Here is a 21314-nt window from a genome sequence, read left to right on the forward strand (position 1 = left end):
GGGAATAACTTTCTGGGCAGATCAGAATGCCACCTCACAGAGTGCTACATTCTAAAATTCTGCTCAATGCTTATTTTACTTTTGTTCTGTATTTAAAGTAAAGATTTTTAACCCTCTCCTATCTCAGATATCAAAGGAAAAGTTGTTAATATCTCATACAAAGAATCATTGAGGAAATTAAAATTCCCTTGTTGGAAGTTTAAACTTCACTTTGTGCTGGTAGTGGATGGAGGGACAGAAGAAAATACTTTGAATAAAATATTTTGAAATTTAGCTGCAGAAACTAATTTTAGCCTCCCAGGGACATTTCCTTATACTTTCTAACACTGGTAAATATGATTTTATAGGCTGATCAGACAACCATTTCTGGATAATACAAGTAGTTAAGTATTCTCAGGAACTTCAAAAAGCTTATGCACCATCTTCTTTAGATCAAATGGTTCCATATTTCCAATGTACAGCATAAATGTGAGAAGAAATTTAAAGCTCCTTCTAGAAAAGCATCTCATTAGTAATTTTGGTTCTAGTCTCCTCCAGAGAAAGTATATTTCTGCATCCTCCAGTCCTGTTCACAAATTACCTCTCCAATGTCTCCCTGAACCACTCGGATAGGGTCAATCAGGATGTCTCGAGCTAATTTTTCAATCTTTTTCCGGAAAGTTGCACTGAATAAAAGAGCTGGGAGAAAAATGAATTCCATTAGATTGAAGAGAGTATCTCTTCTGCACACAACAAAGTATCTATTGATTTGAGTTGAAAAATTAAAGACTTGCTTTAGCTCCTCTCAAATACAGTTCTCCTCTCACCCAGGTTTCAATCTTATTACAAATAAAATCACCACAAATCTAGAGAAAAATGTTCATGTGATTCTTTTTTCTTTACAATGCCATAAAATTCTTAAAAAGGCACTGAGAATCTCTTATGCGATAATTTGATTATTCCAATATTTATAAAAATTTGATTAAGCCAATCAAAATCTAAAAGTCTAGGCATCCATTTAAATCAATTGAGCTTGTCCTGGAAATGGTAGGTACATTAAAATTTAGAAACAGCTTCAAAAAAGTAATTGTGCTTCCATTTGCATATTCTTTATATTTTTCCTAGAGTTTTCCTATGTTACCTCACAAATTCATTTTCCTCAAACACAGTAGCTACATGAAAAATAAATGCTTTGCACCAAAAAATAAAATACACAAAGTGCTTTTATCACAGGACATAACAATGGCATAAGTACAAGTTGTTTAAAACAGTTTCATACGTACTCTGTCTATCAGGACGGACATGACTGGCTATGGATCGCACCTGATACTCTAGAAGAGAAAAAACAAGCGACAGAACATTTATCTGATACAAATGTAATATCCAAAGGGTAAAAAAAATCAGTCTAGGAAAAAAATTTCTTTCATATGACATGGAAAATGAATCAAAGAATAATCAATAAATCAAGAACTTGTTAAACATCTAGTAAGTGCCAAGCAAAATGCTTGACACCAAAGATCACAAAAATGAAGATTAGTCATCCTGTGGCTTCACTTATCAGAGAGCACCAAATGCAGTAATCTCCTTTTGCCTAGTTGGAAAGGATATAGATTTAGTTTGAGATAGCTGGAATGATCGCTAAATAAGTGGCTAAGTCAAGGAAGGTAGTAAAAGAAAAGCCTTGGAATGATTGAAGCAAAGTATTACACAGTAATGTTCTAATCATAGTCCAAAAAGCTGTCACAATATATAAAGCCCAATAGGAGAAAAGAAGAGAGGAAATAATTTTCTATATAAGCTATTTTTGATTTCCCCCGACTTCAACAAGGCACACTCCTCTAAAAAGTTTCCTGAGAGTTAACTACTGCAAACAGCTAATGCCATGCATATTAAGTCTGCAGAGATCAGCTACCCACTCTCCATGTGTTGGGCACACACTCATTCAAAAAGCACATGTGCACATGAGACAGAGACATAGATATACACACCCCATCAAAAAATTTGTCCATTTTCAAGTAGATATTAAGTTAACAACGGTGAAACAAAAAAGTGAATGTTCTGAGGGTACATACAGGGAGAACTGGTGTTCCATACATACCAAAACCCATGTCAAACATTCGATCAGCTTCATCAAATACAAGGTAAGAGACTCTTTGGAGATTTGTAGCTTTCTTCTTCACATGATCAATCAGCCGACCCTTTGAGAGACACAAAAAGATTGTGGATTTACAAAGATTTGCTTTAAGATGTTGCCTAATTAGCAATAAGAGAGCATCAACATTCATCAAGTTCTGATCTAAGGCAATGATATCTAGATGATAATAATGACTTTTGTTTCAGGTAAAAATTTAAAAACTTGTAGAGACCCAATTAAGTTCTTTTCTTCCACCAATCTGAATTTCTTAGAAAGGTTGACCAAACATTTTCATCAGAAGGTGTGAAATGTTGCAATTCAAAGGCCATTTTTTAGGGGTTCCAATTTTCCTAGTCAGCTATGATTATCTTTCAGGTCTTGACCTGAAAGTTACCAATGACCGATTTCCTAAAACAGCAAAGGAAAGCCTAGAACAATCACCCTAAGGTAGCTAGAGTTAATAAAGAATTATTTTAGGGATTGATTTCCAACCCTGATTTAGCAACAGAGACTACATTATAAAGAGTCTTCTTTCTTTCTCATTCCTCTCATCTCCTGACTTACAATACCAATTCCTTTACCATCCTTTCTAGGATTGGCTATACATTTTTTTTTTCCCTCTCAACCCCACAACTCCTGTGCTATAGTAGCAGGAAAACCAGTATGCTACTTTTGAGCACATTCTTAAAGAAACCTGTCTTCCTTTGAAGTTTATTAACTAAATTAACAACCAAATCTGTATGATTTGGTAGCCATGATATATCTTAATTCTAAGATATTCTTATTCATTTATTCCTTCCTTCTTTAATGAATTCAGGCTTACCTCAGTCTCACCTTCCCATCTATTGCTCTCAGTTTAGGGGACTTTGATGTATATATTATGCTTACTCCAATATTCTAGCTTCATAATCTACTCCACCTCAGTTATCAGAGATTGTCATCCTTAATCTTGCTGTCATCCACATAAGTCTTACTTCCATGTTCATGAATGCATCTTTCCTTTTGCTTTAACCACCTCTCACTTGTTCTCTGTCCATATTAGGACCTCCATTCACTCTCTATCTCTCAGTTCTCTCCCAAGCTATTATCCTAGCACTAACTACACTCTTCTCTTGACATCTTGGCCCCTTGCTGAATCAATGCTATACTACCCTAGATGTACCCTGGATTCCTTTATCACCTTTATGATTCCCCCACTGATCAATGTCAAGCATCCACCTAGTTCACTATATGCCTCTTTCACTCCTATTTATCTACTGCTAAGGATAGAAGAAAACACAAAGTTGAGCCTCCTACAAATTTGGCTAATCTTAACTGGAACTTCACTTCCCCAAAGCAAATATTGTTTTCCTCCCTAATTGATTTGTTATCCTACTTTTCAAAAGAGTTTTATCTTCTTTTATCTAGTACCTCTTTCCCTTCTCCCCTCTTGATTTTTCACCTCTAGAAATGGGATGAGTTACTGAGACCTTCCCCCCCCCCAATTCCAATTAGACATCTTCCTCAATTATCACTTCTTTCACTGCTTTCACAATCTTAGATAGAGGGCTCTTCTTCTCAAAACATATCCCTCTGTGTAATGCTAAGGCATTACACACCCTTTCCTAATTTCGCTATAAAATTGCTTGCATCATCATTCACACACTCTCATCCTTCAATCATTGTTTCTCTGCTACCTACCAGCATTACCATATCTTCTTCACCCTTAAAAAACTCTCACTTGATCTGACCTTCTCTGCTACCATATTAGATCTCTTTTTTTCTTAAAACAGCCATCTACTGCATGTTCACATATGGGTAAATGTGTGTATATATGTGTTTGAGTCTTGAGTATATGTAGACATGTGTGAATGGGTTTGTGAATGAGTATCTATATATGTATATGTGTGTGTGTCTATGTATACATGTATAACATGTATCTGTGCTTAACTACAGCCTGCTTGAGGAAGATGGAAGGGATGAAAGAAAAAATGAGAATAAAGTAAAAAAAGTACACAGAAGAGAACAAAAGAATAACTTTCAAGAAACACATCACATTCTCTATGTTCAAGCAGCAGTGATGCTCGCACAAAACTTTATGACTACATGGTTTGGATAACTGCAATAGCTTTATAACTGGTCTCCCCACTTCAGGTGTCTTATCACTCCAAATCATCCTCTATTTAACTAATAAGTGATTTTTTTCTTATAGTGTAGACCTGATCATGTCACCCTTCTGCTCTAATAATTCTAATGGTTCCCTATTAGCCCCAGGATGAAATACAAATCCTCTGTTTTGATTTTAAATCTAGCTCTTTCTTACATTCTTACATCCTATTTTCCTTTTAAAACTCTAGGATCCAGTTATATTGACCTATGTAAACCTGTGACACACCAACTCTAATCATCGTGCTGTTGGGTGCACCTCTTGCCTAGAATACTATTCTTCCTCCTCACCTCTACTCCCTTGCTTCAGGAGTCAGATCAACTGTTATTTTCCACAGGAGGTCTTTCCAAATCCTCTAAAGTACTGATGCTTTCTCTGTTCAGATGATTTTTACATACTCTATATACATCTGGTTTGTATTTAGATATCTACATGTTTTCTTCCATGTTACAATATGCTCTTGAGATTCTTTTTTTGCCTTTCTTCGTCTTCCTAGCACTTAGCACAAGGTCTGGCACACTGACTAAGATGGAACAATGCTTAACAACCAGGAAGCCAAGCCATACTCACTGGGGTACAGACAACAATCTCAGCTCCTTCTTGAAGGGCTTTGGCCTGTTCCCACATGCTTCCTCCTCCATACACGGCCACAGATCGAAGATTGTATGCTTTTCCAAACCGCTTGCATTCTGCATGGATCTGTTAATGACATGTTGGTAAACAGAAAAGTTAGTATTTGCGCCACAAAGAAAAAAACTCTTATTCAACAAATTCAGAAAAACACAAAAAAACTAAAAGAAATTTTGAGTGTGACAGTAATAGCTGATAACTACACAGCATTTTAAAGTTTATAAGGCACTTTACATACATTTCCTCATTTGATCCTCACCACAACTTCATCAGGTAGGCAGAGCAGGTATCACCCTCATTGGAAGATGAGAAAACTGAAGCCCTGAGAGATAGAAACTTCCCTGTGGTCATACAACTAGCACCTATCAGAAACTCAGATCGCTACTAACTCCAAGTTCAGCGTTACTTCTTTACCACCTGCAATGGCATTTACTTAAAACTTGCAACTATTAATTTGCCTGAAATATAAGCTGACAACCAGCCTTAGATCAAAAGCATGTTATTCAATAGGCTATCTAAACTTTCACTTTCACATTAAGAGTGAAGCCTCCTTATTCATTTTGACCTTGACACTAAATTTTTACTGATTGTAAAATAATTTTGAGGAAATGAATGAAAGAAAAAACTGTAGCCAATTCATACAAGGGTTTTTCTTAGGAAGAATCTGATTTAGAAAGAAAAAAGAAATTAATGTTTCTTAGGCAATTGGTAGAAATTAACTCCTCTGGATATTTCAAGCCATTCTATGTCTGAGGTTAGTCCCTCTTCACAATGCACCTTCCTTACCTGCTGACATAGCTCCCTAGTAGGGCACACAATCACTGCAATAGGTCCATCCCCTGGATCCAATTCCTTTTGATCCATGATGTGAATTAGCATGGGCCAGATAAAGGCTGCTGTTTTCCCACTGCCTGTTTTGGCAATGCCAATCATGTCTCTCCCACTAAGTGCCACTGGAACACCCTGAAAATAGTAAGTGATATCTCAATTTTACAAAGATATATTTAAGGAAACCTAGGAAAGGATCAGTGACAATTACCCCCATGATAAACAAAAAAAGAACATTCTGGCTAAAATTCCTATATCATCTTAGATTAATAAAGAGAAAGACTTTCTCTATGTCAATTTGTCACTAAGATACTTACCAAAATATAAACAGATTCTTTTTGCAGAACTAAAAAAAAATACTTAATGTAACTCCCAGCAATTGAAATACCTAAACCCTTTAATCCACAAATCCCAATGACAGTATTTATTCCAGGGTCAAAGACAAAAACAATGACAACAACAATCCAATAGATATCAATACATTAAGTCACTTTTTCTAGTGGCAAAAACTTGTCAACACAGTAGATGCCTATTGAGTGAGAAATGGATAAACAAATATTGGTAAATCAATGACATGGAATAATATTGTGCCTTAAGAAACAGTTAACTATGAAGAATACAGGAAGGATAGGAAGCTTTAAACAAGTGTACACAAAGAAAACTAAAAAGAACTAGGAAATCAATATGTACTATAATAATTTAAATAGAAAGAGCAAAAAAATATGAACTGAGCTCTGTATTAGTGATGCTTAAGCCTGATCCCAAAGAAGAGATGTAAGGATGCACCTTTCTCCTTTATGGATGTGAAACACTGTAAATCTTTATTTTTTTATTCTTTGTTATAAGGAATAGTTATGGAAAGAGAAGACGGATATGCTAGGAATAAGGATATATAGAAATAAGAGGTTAATTTTAATAGGTAGACCATACTGTCCTCATTTACATATAAAAAGTTCTCATTGAAAAAAACAAAACAGATGGTGAAACTCAATACACCTTGGCATCATCTAAGTAATCTCACAAAACTTCCACATTATGTGCATACATTGTGCTGCGTCCTTCATACTAGTAGAATTTTTGTTCAAATTATTCACTAGTTTTAATTCAATTCCTTGGCTCTAGTTTACAAAAAGTGTCAGACACTCAAGGCTTTCTTTTTATATATGTTGGTATGATGTTATTTCTTTGTGTGAATCTATGAAAGCTATATAACTACACTGAAGCTATGCTAATATGGTTTCCATTCTGGACTATCCTGTTGTGAACTGATCTAAATAGCATTATTTATTACTTATATTTGCTTTGAGATGGGCATTCTACTCAAGCGTGCCTTGTTTGTTCAAATAGGATAATGGAGACATGATGAATAATGTGTTTATTTTCACTCAGTTAAAGGTATTCACTAATGTCCACAGAAAATAAAATCAATATGTGGGATACCTCAGAAATTAAATTAATATTCAAATGAGCAGCAAGCATGAAAAATAAATAATAACAGCTATTATTTTACATTTAGTTAGTCAAATTTTGGTCTAATTAGCCTCAATTTTATGGTCATTAGACATAATGGTTCTCTTACCCGAAGATGTGAGCTTATGTCGAAGATCGATCACTTGGCTGTGGGTGAGGGCTGTTATCTCTTCATGCTCATTGTAAAATTTTTTTCAAAGGTGTGATAGTCATCTGCAGGTCCAATTATTCAAAGTTAGTTTGAAATTCAAGAATCAAGATAATCTTACAAATTTCATTTTAATACAAAGCTCTATGGTTTCTGAAAAAGTCACAATAAGACTTTAATGCTTTGGTACTTCAACTAGTTGTGATTGTATTAAGCACAGGGGATCTCTTCAAAAAATTGGAAATCATTTACCTTAGGAGATCTATAAATCTTAGGAGATTTGTTTTATATTCATGAACTGATATGGCTTTCTCAAAAAAAAAAAAAAAAAAAAAAAAAAAAGTATTAATATCCAGTGACCAACCTTCCAGAAATGAATCTCCAAATTGAACCAAACCAGGCCCCAGTTTATTGTTGAGTTGGTATGTACCCTTTCTAGTTTAGTGAGATTTTTCAGGTAGAATTACGTCTATCAGTTTTCATGAGTTTTGGTGTCTAAAAAAATGATTGCCTTCCTAACCCATGATATTTTTAGATAGGGACAAAACATAAATTTGTTTTTCTTGACTAGTTATTCTTAAAATGGGATTTTAAAAAATTTTTCAATGGTAAAAGAGAGAAGAAATATTTAATTAAAGTAAAAATTTTAAAAGTATCCAGAATGGGGGTGACATGATTCTGATTTACTCTGCCTGACGACCACATTTAGAATATTACGTACAATGGTGAGTACCATATTTAAAAAAAAAAATTTACTAAAACTCAAAGTAAGCAAGAGGCAAGAGAAATAGAGAGCATGTTATACAACATGTGAAAGAACTAAGGATGTTTAGTCCTAAGGAAGACTAAGACAGATGAATGACAGCATAAAAAGTTATATCACTTGTTCTACTTGGCTTCAGAGTATAAAGCAATAGGCAATAGAAGAAGAAAAAAGCAGAATGAGGTTAAATATAAAGCAAATATTCCTAACAGAATTATCCCAAAATAGAATAAGCTGCCTTGGGAAGTAATTGGTTTCCCCCTCATCAGGTATCTTCAAGGTAGTAGGATTAGTAAAGATATTTTTAAAGGGATCATTGGTCAGTTATACACTGGATACATGGCCTATGAGATTCCCTTCTACCTTTTATATTGTAGGATTCTGAGAATGCAGGGTTCACACTCATGTCATAATGAAATATTAATGGAAGGTATTAGTATAGGATCCCCATTTTACAGATAAAGATAGGCTCAGAGAGTGAATGCCTTGCTCACAGTTAAGTAGAAAAGCCAGGATTCACACAATTCCTACTTCAGATGTGAATATACTTTTTATTATTTCCCCAATTCTTGTCTGACATGGTAATAGGTATTTGAAGAGAAGAATCAATAGTTCACTTGTTCAGTTGAGAAAGCAACTATTAACTCTGTCAAACAAGTAAAATTTGCTTACAAATATTAGTTTTAAAGTCATCAACAAGGGCAGCTACATGGTGCAATAGATCAGCCCTGGAGTCAGGAGGCCCTAAGTTCAATTCAGACCTCAAACACTTAACATTGGCTGTGTGATCCTGGGGCAAGTCAATTAACCCCAATTGCCTCAATTAAAAAAAAAAGAAGAAGAAGAAAAAAGAAAAAAACAAAGTCATAAATAGCAAAATTCCAGAGTTTGGAATTTCTGACCCAAGAATTTAATGGAATAAGCTGCAAAATTCCAGCATGTTAATTACACTTATAAGACTACAGATCAGCCACCATTCTAAGAAGAGCCCAGGCAGATAAATGAAGAAAAGTAAATCTTCAAAAGCAGCATTGGCATACCTCTGAATGATCAATGGGAGGAAGGGGATCAATGACTTTTTTGGAGGGTGCAATGGGATTTCCATCACTGTCATATTCCAGGTTATCTTCTTCCTCTTCCTGAACCATACCAGCAGTAGGGTTTTCTGCCATGTATCGAAAATAAGCTTCCTGCAGGAAAACACAAAAGTAAAATCACACCCCAAAACAGGAGAGAACAAGAAAACTTTCTTGCTCCAGTAATTTGTGCATACAGTGTATCAGATGGTCGCTCACTTTACACACTTCTCATGTAGGACAGTGATGATTCTTCTACTATAAATAGTTAGAAAGCCCAAAGGAAGGACAATAAATGGAAATGAGCAAAACAGCTATGATGTTCAGTTAGTACCACAAAATAACATGGTTTCTGAGAAGGTAATGACTCAGATATAGAGTCCCACACTCTGGCTTCCTAAGATGTGTTCTATACCTACTGTCCTTGAGGTTGTAGAACACATACTGCTGTCCCATTAATACCAAGTTTGGAAGCTGTCCCAAAATAAAAATGGCACAAACCTGGAAAGGGTTATTATTGCTCATTTCTGTCCCCTCTACACCATCCCAAAACTGAGGAGTAAAAAACTAAAACTGCACGGTCACTTTATAGTTAGCAACCCATTTTGATAGACAAGAAACGTCAACAGAAAATGCATTATGTAAGAAGCTGCTAGCGGCATACGTAGATTCCACACTACACTGTTAAATCTAACATCTTGATTTACCAAAATGGACACTAATTTTGGATTTAAATATTCAAACCATAAAAACTCATTCTTTAAAAACGTTAAATCAAAGTTTCCTTATTCAACATGGTGGAAAGCCATGTATATTTATATATTACTCCTTAGCTCTACATTTGAAAATGTAGCAAATTAGGTGAAACTTTTTTCAGGAATGGCTGAGTATTTCAATGAAGTTAAGCTCTAGTTTATCCCTAGTATAGATTTTTTTGGGGGGTAAAAATAAAAGATAAAAATACTGCATAGGAACTCACTTGGTCATCTTCCTCTTCAATGTCATCTCGAATACCCCTGGAAAAACAAGCGGAGAAACAAACTTCCCTGCAAATGTTCCACATACCCAGCTCCAAACTTATAGCAGATTTAGTGTTGAGTTCCATTCAGTATTAGAAGAATCGACACTAACAGTAACAAGCAACAATTAAAATACTGTAAACTATTACGTGCATATTCACTCAGAAAGTATGCGCTTCTTTCTAATAGGATGGCTTGGAATTCCGGGAAGCAAATATTACTGACAAAGTTTTAAGGAGAGTAGAAACTTTCTGGAGACATGTGAAGAAGCACCTACTCTTACCAACCCCATGCAACACAGCCCAGCATGTCATCAGGATTTCCCATGCAAGTATAACTAGAATTTATATAAATAAGTCTCCTGATATTAGTGAATTCCAAGGGTATCAAGCTTTTATATTTCCTTGCATATTCTGACAATACAATTTTCTTAATACCCCAGATTTCTGGCTCTTAAAATTTAAGAATCTGGTAAAACTAAATAGCCACTAGAATCAAACTGAGTAAAGGCCTTCAGCCCAAACCAGTCACTATTGGGAACTGAAAAGCTTAAAACTATTTTAGTTCCCTTATTATTTCAGGGCTTCACACCACTAAGAAGCATTTCATATTATGCTAAGGTGCATTCTACTCCAGTGATAAGAATTAATGATCTCAGTCCAACACTCAGGAGGTACAAACAGTATGACTACTCAGCTCCCCACCTTACTCTCTAGACAGACTTCCTGTCTGCCTTTATCACTGGCAAATTCCAATATTAACAAGGAGCAACACCAAACAGAGTAGAGCAGCCAAAAGGAGGCTAAACCTCTATGTGGCTATGATGAAGGCCTGATGCACTGAGAACTAGCCTAGGCAAATAGATAGGAAATGCTACTAGTGATCATTATCAGACTATATACCTATGGGCTTTCTTCCCACCTCCCCTCCATCCTGACACACTTTTGGAGGTAGAAGCACAGAATGAAATATGTTAAGAATTCCCTTTCCCAGAAAAGAGAGCATTTTAATTTCTAAGTTCTAGACTGCTTAGATATATCACTGTCAAAATAAAGCTGAAGTTTTTCTGAAGAATATACAGCATTTTGTGAGTAGAATCAATTCATCAATTACTCTGCAAATAAGGGCATCATTTACTGACATGGTACTGAAATATAGGAATGATTTTTTTTTTTTAAATGAATCTGGACTGAAACAAAAGAGCTCTGAATGCAAATCTGAAACATGACATTTTTCTAGCATTTTGTTGTTGAGTCGTTTCAGTTGCGTCTGACTCTTTGTGAAGCCCTAAGAACCACAAAGGTTTGCCATTTCCTTCTTTAGCTCAATTTACAGATGAGGAACTGGAGAAAACAGGGTTAGGTAACTTGCCCAGGGTCACAGCTAGAAAGTATCTAAGGACAGATTTGAATTCAGATCTTCCTAACTCTAGGACTACTGATCTATCCACTGCTTCACCTATCTGCCCCTTTCTAGCATTTAATTTTGGCAAGACCACTGTTTCTTACCTGATGTTTTTATTTTGCCACCAAATATTTTTATTTATTTTAGCCCCTGAAAATTGAAAAATTCTAGATGCTTAAACTCTGTACATAAAATATCATAGTTTTGGAGCAGGAAAGGGTACTAATTCTTTAGCATAATTCAGTTAGTGCAATCCTCTCATTTTACAGATGAAGAAACTAAGATTGTGACAGAGGAAAGGTTTGAATCTGAGTCTTCTGACTCAAAGCTCTTGTTATGTCTACTATAACTATAACTCTACTCTATAAAGACAGACTCTTTAGGATGCTAAAGTCAAGCCAAAACTTTTTTGTTGATGTTGTTATTGATTCTATGAGCTTGGAAAAGTATTTTGCAATATTTATTTCATGTAACTTTTGTGAAATGAGGAAAGCAACTTACTTCACATTTTTTCTTTCCTTGTCCTTTTCTTCAAGTCTCTTCATATCTCGAGCAGCTTGATCCTAATGGAATAACAATAAAAACTACAGCATATAAAACACAGCAACAAGGGACCTTACTACCAGAACATAAAGAGTTGAAGTGGTCTTTAGCCATGTAATTCAACTATTTCATTTTATGGAGTTTAAAACAGGCCCAAAACAGACATAAAATTTCCAAAAAAAAAAATCAAAGAGTCTTACCACTGGAAGCACTTGCCCTTGGCCCTGGTTACAAACTGTCAACCAAACTTTTGAAAATGAGAGGTTTTTAAAATTTGTTTTGATTTTATTACGTGAAACACAGGGGAAGAATAAGCAACTCTGCTATTCTGTCATTACATAGTAATACCTTAAAAAGCTAAATAAGAGTAATGCTGAAGTACAGAAGATACTGTATTTTGAAAATGATTCTCTTAGGGATTATTTAATCTTCCTGACCCAAAATTCTATAAGGATCTACTATTGAGGAGATGTGATCAGTATGACCTCTTCTTAATGCTAAACCAAAAAGATTTAAAACAAACCTCCCACCCTAAACTCAGCTGTTAGATCACTGAAAAGTTTTTGAGAACATAGAATCCCTAACTTATGAACATTTGATTGATATACACCCCCTATATATGAAACGCTGACCCAACGAGTGAAGAACTACCTTCACTTCATGACAGAGCAAACATACTTCCCTTCCCCTGTGAATGTATGGATGGGACCTGTGAAATAGGTAAAGGAGAGAAAAACTTAGACTTTAGTTAGCTCTCCACCCTCCACATGCCCCTCTCCTTCCTTTGATTTTAGCTTTATCTCTGTCATCACTTCTAATTCCTGTAAGGAAAGAAAAACATCACCCCACCACTGCTATAGGACCCCTAATGCCAACATTCTTTCTCTGCACCAGATTCTATCCTGTCTTTTACCCAGTTCAGCGACAGATAGTAGTGATGATACTTTTGAAAGACATATTCTAAGCTGTTTACTGCCTGTTTTTTGGTATAATAATCAAATTATATTAAAAAAAATTTTTTTCCAATGAGAAATGCTTGCCTTTAAATCTAGAGTTATTTAAGAGATGAATAATAAAATGAGTGTACTGAGGTCAGTTTTCCCAAATTTACTTTGGCTTCTTCAGCTCTGCTCCCAAAAGCTACTGCCAAAAACCCATCAAAAGCCTCAAACCAAACCCTTCAAAGTGAAAAGGGGAACAGTTTCAGATGGAAAAAATTTATGTTAAGGGACAATAGCAACTTTTCAGAAATATCAACCAAAATATCTTTTTTCTCTTTTGGGGAGTGACAAAGTAGGACTTTGATAAAAGGCATATTTATTAAAATAAACAATTCAAATAGAAAGATAACAAAATATCTCAGATGCACCATGTACTTAGTATATCTGCCCCACAGCAGGTGCTTAAGAAATGTTCATTGATGGACTGATTAACCTTCCTCCTTCTCTACTGCTCAGCAACTTTCAGAAAAAAAGAGATGAATGAAGTAGGAGATGAAAAGGATAGAGTAGAACATATGATAACCTATTTTTGCAGCAGAAACAAATGATGGATGGGTATTAGAAAAACAGCTTAGAAGGTGTGTCTGACAGGACAACTTTCTCATTTCAAATGACCACCGTTTTTTTTTTATCATGTTGCCCATTTGTTGTAAAATTTCTAATGCCCAATCAAAGCAGCCTGAATAGTGGTAGGGATAGAAAGGAGACAGAAGTATACTCTGGCATGACTGAAAAGATACTGCTTTATTTCTAATTTATTTATTTATTTTTTATTTCTTTATTTCATTTAGGTAGGTATGGCTACATACAAGGATAATTAAAATATAGTCCCTTCCCACAAAGACCTTAGTACCTAGTAAGGTAGCTAAAAGATATTCTCAAATAACTAATAAAAGGTAGTATGTATTTAGAGTCAAAAAAGAAAGTCAAAGTGTGAAAGATGGCAAAAGGAGATCCCTTGAAGCTTTGGGAATTAGAAAAGGTTTTACGGAAATAGTGGTGTGAGCTGAGCCTTTAAGAACATACAACTTTGATAAGTAGAGATGGGAGAGGCAGAAGAAACACTGAAAAATCAGGATAAGAAACAAAAAGTATTTTTAGGAAATATATATGAAGGAAGAGCATGTGAATATAGATTGAAGTCAGATCAAAAGGGCATTAAATGACAGGCTAAGGAGTCTGAACTTTATTCAGAAGGTAACATAACCATAACCTTACTTTAAAAAGATTAATCTAGTCTAGGCTACGAATAATTTGAATTTGAATTCAGGTGCAAATAGCAGTAGAAATTTGATTAGAAGGCTACTTCAAAACTATATTTAATGTGTTATTACAATGACCAGGCTTTGATCTGGAAATAAAATATAAAAATATACCTCCTTGACTTCATTGGGGAGGCAGAGGATTAGAGATGTATGATATTGCATTTATTTTCAGATGCAGTCAATAGGGTGGGGTTGTTTTTGCTGAAATGATTTTTTTTGCCTTTTAATATCTTTGTTACAAGATAGGGCTCACTATGTACAGGGAAGAAGGAATTATGACATTCAGCAGTGAAAATCAAATAGAAAATATAAGCTATAAGCAAACTAAAAATTGTTTTTTAAAGAAGTATTGTGGGTCTCAGCTTGGGTAAGTAGCAATGGGAAAGAAAAAGAAATGGGTGAGAAAGATATTAAATAAAAAATTAACAGAAAATGACTGATGAAAGGAAAGAAAAGGAAAAAAATCAAAGAGGATTCCAAGCCTAGAAGACAAGGAGAATGTGCCATTACCAAAAATGAGGATGTTAAAAGAGCTAGTTTGGTATTAGGGAAGTGAAAGGGATGCAGGAGACAAGATGACAATTTAGTTTTAGATATGCTAAACTTGAAATCCTAGCATTCAAATGAGGATTTATAATGAATAGTTAGAAATTCTGTATATAGTACAAGAGCAAAATAAAAGCCTAAAGGAATAAATTTATGTTACCTTCTCAAATTTGGATAGTACCTTAAAATCATCTAGTCAAATCATAAATTTATAAGATGAAGCTATCAAAGCTTAAGAGAGATTAAGTATTGATATAAGACTACATATCTTGTTATATCAACTTCTACTCTTTAGTTTTTTCAACTACTAAGACAGGAAACATTAAAAAGTGACAGCTAAAGCCATTTCATGTAGGCATGATCACTATGGGAAAGAGTATAAAAAAGCTATCATAGTCAAAGCACATCTATAGGATTATTCACACTTAAATAAGGATAGCATAAGGATGAGAAACCAGGGAATATAGAAAAAAGAGGCCAAAATAAGAAGATAGAATATGTCATGAAAGATTAGAATTTTAAAAGAATTTAAAACAAAAAAAAAAAGTTATGTTTCAAGTATCTTCCATATAGTTATTTTTAAAAGTTGAGTCTTTTCCCTAAAGTTTTTTGGTTAAGATGAAATATATTTCTATTTTATAATTAACTATTCAAATTGCTTTACTGAAAAGATTCTAGTTCCCTTATCATTACATCAGATCTGAAAAAATATATGTAAGGTACCCAAAAATCTTTAAGTTCTTTGAACAAGATGTTTCTATCAAGTGGTCAATAAACACAATTATTGTTTTTTTTCCAATAACAGCATATTCTAATGACAGATATTTAAAGAGCCTTGCCTCTACTTCAGCCATGAATGCTTCCAGGGGATCATCATCACTGTCAGAGTCTGCTGACTTGGAATGGAATTGCTGGCGGGTAGGTGAATTTTCAGCAGGAATGTAAGGCAAATCAACATTGCTAGAGTCTTCTTCCTCATCTTCAAAATAACTTAAAATTAAGAGCAATTAGTAAAATAACAATAAGCAGGTAACTTTTTTCTTAATTTTACCTATTCCCTACTCCAGGCATATTGTTAAGTTAAACTCCAAAGGGCTGTCTATATATTCTTTTACAGTGGAATTTTATTAAAACTGAATTTTGAAAATAAATGTTTCATCCCATTAGATTTAGAAATGTGTAATACAGAAATTTTCATTGTAATATTACCTAACAAGCATTCCCAAGGACCACCTGAAAAGCTAGATATTTCAATCAATATAGAAAATGCAAAATTCCTATACTTAAAAGAATTCAGTCATTCATTGCAAAAAGACTTGATCCACAAGTGTATACTAACGCGTATAGCAGACCGATCCCCACATGGGAACTAACTTTCTCAAATCCTATGTTTTTCAATTAAATAAAAATCTCTAATATTTATATAATGCCTTACAATTTTCAATCCACTTTGGAATGAATTTTTCTTCTAAAGATTGCAAAATTAAAGCTCAGATCTGCTGAAGCTACTGGTACCAATCCTGAACATGACACATTCTTGTACAGAAATTAAATATTAATCAAATAGTAAGCTGTACAAGAGATGTTACTTTGGGGAAAACCTTTAAAACCCAGTCATTTTTTTTTTTGGTAAACATTAATAAATTCAGGATGGTATTTTTATAAATGAAGGAATTTACTCCCATAGGTAGCCTTAAAGAGACTCTGCAGAAAGACTCCAATAACATTATGTCCAATCCATTCACTACACTATTTGAATATGCTTTAGGTATAAAATACCAAGAATGTCTTTTCTCCCAAAAAATATCATCTCAAAAAATTTTCTACAAACCTTGTACAACACTGTTTTAGAACTTAAGAACTAAATTTAAGTGGTTTCAGAATATAGAGCTTTTAAAAAATATTAGCAAATAAACATTTAATGTTAAATTCATTAATTAAAATTTAGAAAATCATAATTGTTATGTATTCTATAACAAAAATATTCATATAATTTATGATATGCTGTTGGGTTATTTTTGCCAAAATATTATTATTTCCTGCCTACACAACAAAACATATTGTAACACAGAAAAAACTGTAAAGGATTATTATCTTTTTGGAGTCACAAAGGACTATCACTAATTTTGTAAGACAGTAGCTTTTTAACAATGTTGAGATACTTTTTTTAAAAATTGAAGCGAACTAAAATACATTTTGACAAAGAATTTGAGAACAATACCTTTTAAGACAATTAGTATTATAATACCAAAATTGGGAATCATTGTTGCATGAGAATACTTCATTTCTCCAGTATAAAATAATATGTATTATTGATCTATGGAAAATAGAATTCTAGGCACAGAAAAATCATTAGTCATACGCCCTGTGGGCAAGAATTTTCTCTTCACTTCTTCTTAAACTATGAGTTTGGCTTCTAAAAAGAAGAGTTAGATGTGGAGGCAAATTATATTCATTTGTACCAGTAGTGGCAATGGTTTGTTTGTAATATAATTTCCATACTATCAATATGTATCATGCTAGTAAAGAATGGAAAACAAATAATAACAACAAATAATAGTTGTAAGAATTTATAATTCCTCATGAAAAATGGGGGGAAAGGCCTAAAATTTCTTTTTTTGGCAAGGCAACATAACTTTTTAAAAGACCAAAATTTCCTTTGGTAAAGAAAAGTTTCTCTGCTTCTATTTTACTGATGAAGCTGAGAAAAAAAACGCAGAGGCACATACAATTTATGCAAGACAACTTACTACAAAGAAACTTACGCATTTTCTTCATCAAAATTTGCTCGCTTAGATCCAATTTTATAGAAAGAAGGGAGCTGTGGTGGAGCTGACTTCCCAAACCCTGCTGAAGAGCTAGTTGCCCCAAAGGCACTATGGGACTGTTGAGGGAGCTTCGGTTCTTCTTTTTTTCCAGCAGCAATGGCAAAACCACCAAACCCAAATCCCCTCTTGGTGCCCGGGCCACCTTTGTTCCAATTCATGATGTTGATGATTTACCTGTCAGGATTATGACATATTAAGCTTCTTATAAAAACTTACAAACTCACAATAAACTTCCCCACCTTTACCGAGATAATGCCTACTTTTTAATTCTTGAAAATATTACATCTCTCAATAATTATAGACTTCTTCAGATTTGTTATGCCAGCCTCAATCATTTTCCTAAAAATAAAGTAGAACACTCTCCCATATCTCAATGGAATTTCACTTTGAGCAACTGTATATATAGTAAGATCATCCCCCCAAATGAAAATGTATAAAGGATTGCTTATAGTTTACTTTACAACTTTTAAATGAGGCAAGTATTTTGGTTAACCTTTACTTTGAAATTTGTGTGTATTTTTGTCTTCTTTTGCCTTCTTTAAAAAAACAAAGAAACATTTTCTGTTCAGTTCAAATGTATCCTTTAACATTTTCCTCTCATGAAATAGAGGCTGAAAAAAAAAAACAGGCTAAAAAGCATAATTTTTAAAAATGCAATTTATTAACATTAGTGAAAGTTACAGTTTAAGTATTCCTACTTTGTTGGTTTTTTAAGTGAACTATTTCTTTTGTTTCCTGTCTTTTGGATATTATCTTTAATATCAAATACTTTTCATATCTAGGGAAACTGAAAATAGCTTGTAACTCAGATAGTAGAAACTATACAGCTTTTCCCTTCAATTCAAATGCCTCTCTGTCCCATAGTATAATATTTCCTATCATTTATGTATGGAACTTCTTAAGGAGATATTATCTATCCTTCTTAACCTCTCTACTTTTACAATGATATTATGCTTAATTTAGTTATTTAATACATATTTGAATCCTACAAAAGCTAGAGAATACTTATATAAAATGTTCCTTTAAAATAGGTTAGCATTATACCTGGGTCCACTGCAAGGGAGGGGGGAAGGGAAGGAGGGGGAAAGGGAAGGAGGAAGGGAAGATTAGGGAGGGAGAGAGATCCCTGAAAGTAATTTTTGTATCTTCAGCCCTTAGTTCAGTGCTTGCTTGGTACATGGTAAAGAACTCACATAGTGCTTTTTCATTCATGCTTTCATCAAAAGGAAGATATCGAGTCAATAAATATTTGAATGGCTACTATGTGCTATACATTAAATTAGATGTTGTGAATAATGTTCTCTAAATTTTTTGAACTGCATAACTTATTCAGTAAAAATTTATAAGCATCTATCAGATATATTACATACATTATAAAATACTTAATAAAATAAATTTTAAATGGATGAAATCAAAATGAAAATAAATGAAATAAATGTTTAAATACTTTAAACCTTGGACCAGAAGTCAGAAGACCTAAATTCAAATTTGCCCTCAGATACTTAACTATTTAACTTCTGAATGCCTCAGTTTACTCACCTGTAAAATGGAGATAATAACTGCACATATCTCTTAGAATAACAAGGATAAAATGAGATATTTGTAAACCTTACAACACTATATTAATGGCTAACTATTATTATTATGGCAAACCAATAAAAAAAACCCAACTTTCATTTTTAACATATGAATTCATATTTAACGAAAGCAAAGTACTCTGAGATTATATTGTGTGTAATCCAGGGTTCGGGAACAACTGTATGAGGCCCGTGAAATCATGTAGAATGGCCCTGCCAAGGCAACTGAAGGCAGTGGTGAGCTAAAAGTTAGGCACAACAATCTCCCACTGCTTGAGATCTATTAAGATGATAATTCTGAATGGCCTGTTAATGATGTTATAAATATCTAAATGGTCTTTGGCAGAAAAAAGGTTCCCAAGTATTTCATATATTACATATTTAATTTTAAACACTTTATCTTTTTCTATTAGATTTTGTTGGTAAAACAGAGAAATGTTTGGGTCAACTTTATGCCCTGTAACTTTGCTAGTTGTTTGATTTTTGGTCTACATAAACCAACCTATCATATGCAAAAAGCAATAATTTTTGTTTCTTCTTTTCCTATATCCATCTCTATCAAATTCTTTTTTTTTTTTGTTTTACTGCTATAGCTAGCTAGCATTTTTAGCACTATATCAAGTAGTAAAAGTGCAGTGAACCTTTCTGCCATTACTTGTCAGTTACCTATACCATCTCTTGATTTTAGATAGATGCAACATATTAAGGAAACATTTATTTTCATATTTTCAAAAAAAATTCATGGGTTTTTGTTTTGCTTTGTGTGCCTAGGGTTTACACAACTAGTCTATTAGGCTGTATTACAACTTAGGGTTTCCTGACTGAGTTCTACCTACTGCACCACCTTGCTGCCCCAATTTTCATACTTTTTTAATAACAGAAATGGGGTAGTATATTATTTCAAAGCCTTTTGTGCATCGACATTTATAATCATCCGACATTTGTTGTCTTATTAATTTGGCATATTATGATAATAGTCTTCTTAATACTGGTATAAATATTAAGTCTAAATCCAGCTTGATTATAGTACATAATCTGTTATGTGTTTGTTCCTATAATTTCTTCACTAAATGTTATTTAATAATTTTACATTAATGGCCTATAATTTTCTTTGATCTGCTTTTACTTTCCTTTGGATAGATTATCAAGTTAATATTTGTATTATAGAAGGAATTTGGAAGGACACCTTTTCCTATTTTTTCTTCAGTTTGTATACTAGTGTTATTCTTTGACTTCTTAAATAAAATTATTTTATATCCATCTAGTCCTGGGTTTTTTTTTTCCCTTTGGGAGTTCATATATGACTTGTCCAATTTTCTCCCCCAAGATTGTGTTGTAAAAATGTTATTTTTTTGTTCTGTTAATCTATGTATTTTGGCCCTCCCTACCTTTTTAGTTAAATCACCTAATGGTGTATTTCATTGTATTTTTTAAAATAGCTCCTAACTTTATTATTAATTCAATTGTTTGTTTAGTTTCAACTTTATTGCTCTTTGCTTTTCAACATTTCTATTTTGTTACTGTTCAGCTGAGGTTTTAAAATTTTTTTGGTTTTGTAGCTTTTTTGTATGTATATTACCTATTCATTAATTTGCTATTTCTTTTGTTAATCAAAATGTTTAAAGCAATAAATTTTCTCCTAGAGACTGCTTTGGTTGTACTCCCTCAAATTTGATATTTTGTCTCTCTGTCATTATCTTTAATGAAATTATCTGGGTTCTTTTTTTAAGTATAGAGACTTTTTAATTTTTTTCCAGTTCCAAATTCTCTCCTTCCTTTTTTACCTCTCCCCTACTTGATAAAAAGGCAAAAAACCCCAAAACTATTACAAATATGCAACATATTAAGGAAACATTTATTTACATGTTTAGTAATATGAAATAGTAATGAAAAACAAAAAATTTTCACAACAGTGAAACAGCCCCCAAAAAAGGCAAGAAAAAGAAAAAAATACGCT

At 33.5% G+C, this 21314-nt stretch overlaps 1 protein-coding gene across 1 annotated transcript in view; it reads right to left on the reverse strand.

Moving 5' to 3' along the window:
- DDX42 (DEAD-box helicase 42) overlaps positions 1–21314 on the reverse strand; it is a 36675-nt gene that overhangs the window by 8947 nt on the left and 6414 nt on the right. Inside the window, exons 2-11 of the mRNA XM_074264752.1 lie at positions 17718–17954; positions 15792–15942; positions 12099–12160; positions 10154–10190; positions 9135–9288; positions 5676–5872; positions 4830–4958; positions 2078–2177; positions 1263–1310; positions 581–678 (exon numbers count right to left, since the gene is read on the reverse strand). Coding sequence (XP_074120853.1) covers positions 581–678; positions 1263–1310; positions 2078–2177; positions 4830–4958; positions 5676–5872; positions 9135–9288; positions 10154–10190; positions 12099–12160; positions 15792–15942; positions 17718–17938 — 1197 coding nt within the window. The 5' untranslated portion in view covers positions 17939–17954. The remainder of the gene's footprint in view (positions 1–580; positions 679–1262; positions 1311–2077; positions 2178–4829; positions 4959–5675; positions 5873–9134; positions 9289–10153; positions 10191–12098; positions 12161–15791; positions 15943–17717; positions 17955–21314) is intronic.

The sequence above is a fragment of the Sminthopsis crassicaudata genome, chromosome 4, assembly GCF_048593235.1.
Source record: "Sminthopsis crassicaudata isolate SCR6 chromosome 4, ASM4859323v1, whole genome shotgun sequence".
NCBI lineage: Eukaryota > Metazoa > Chordata > Mammalia > Dasyuromorphia > Dasyuridae > Sminthopsis > Sminthopsis crassicaudata.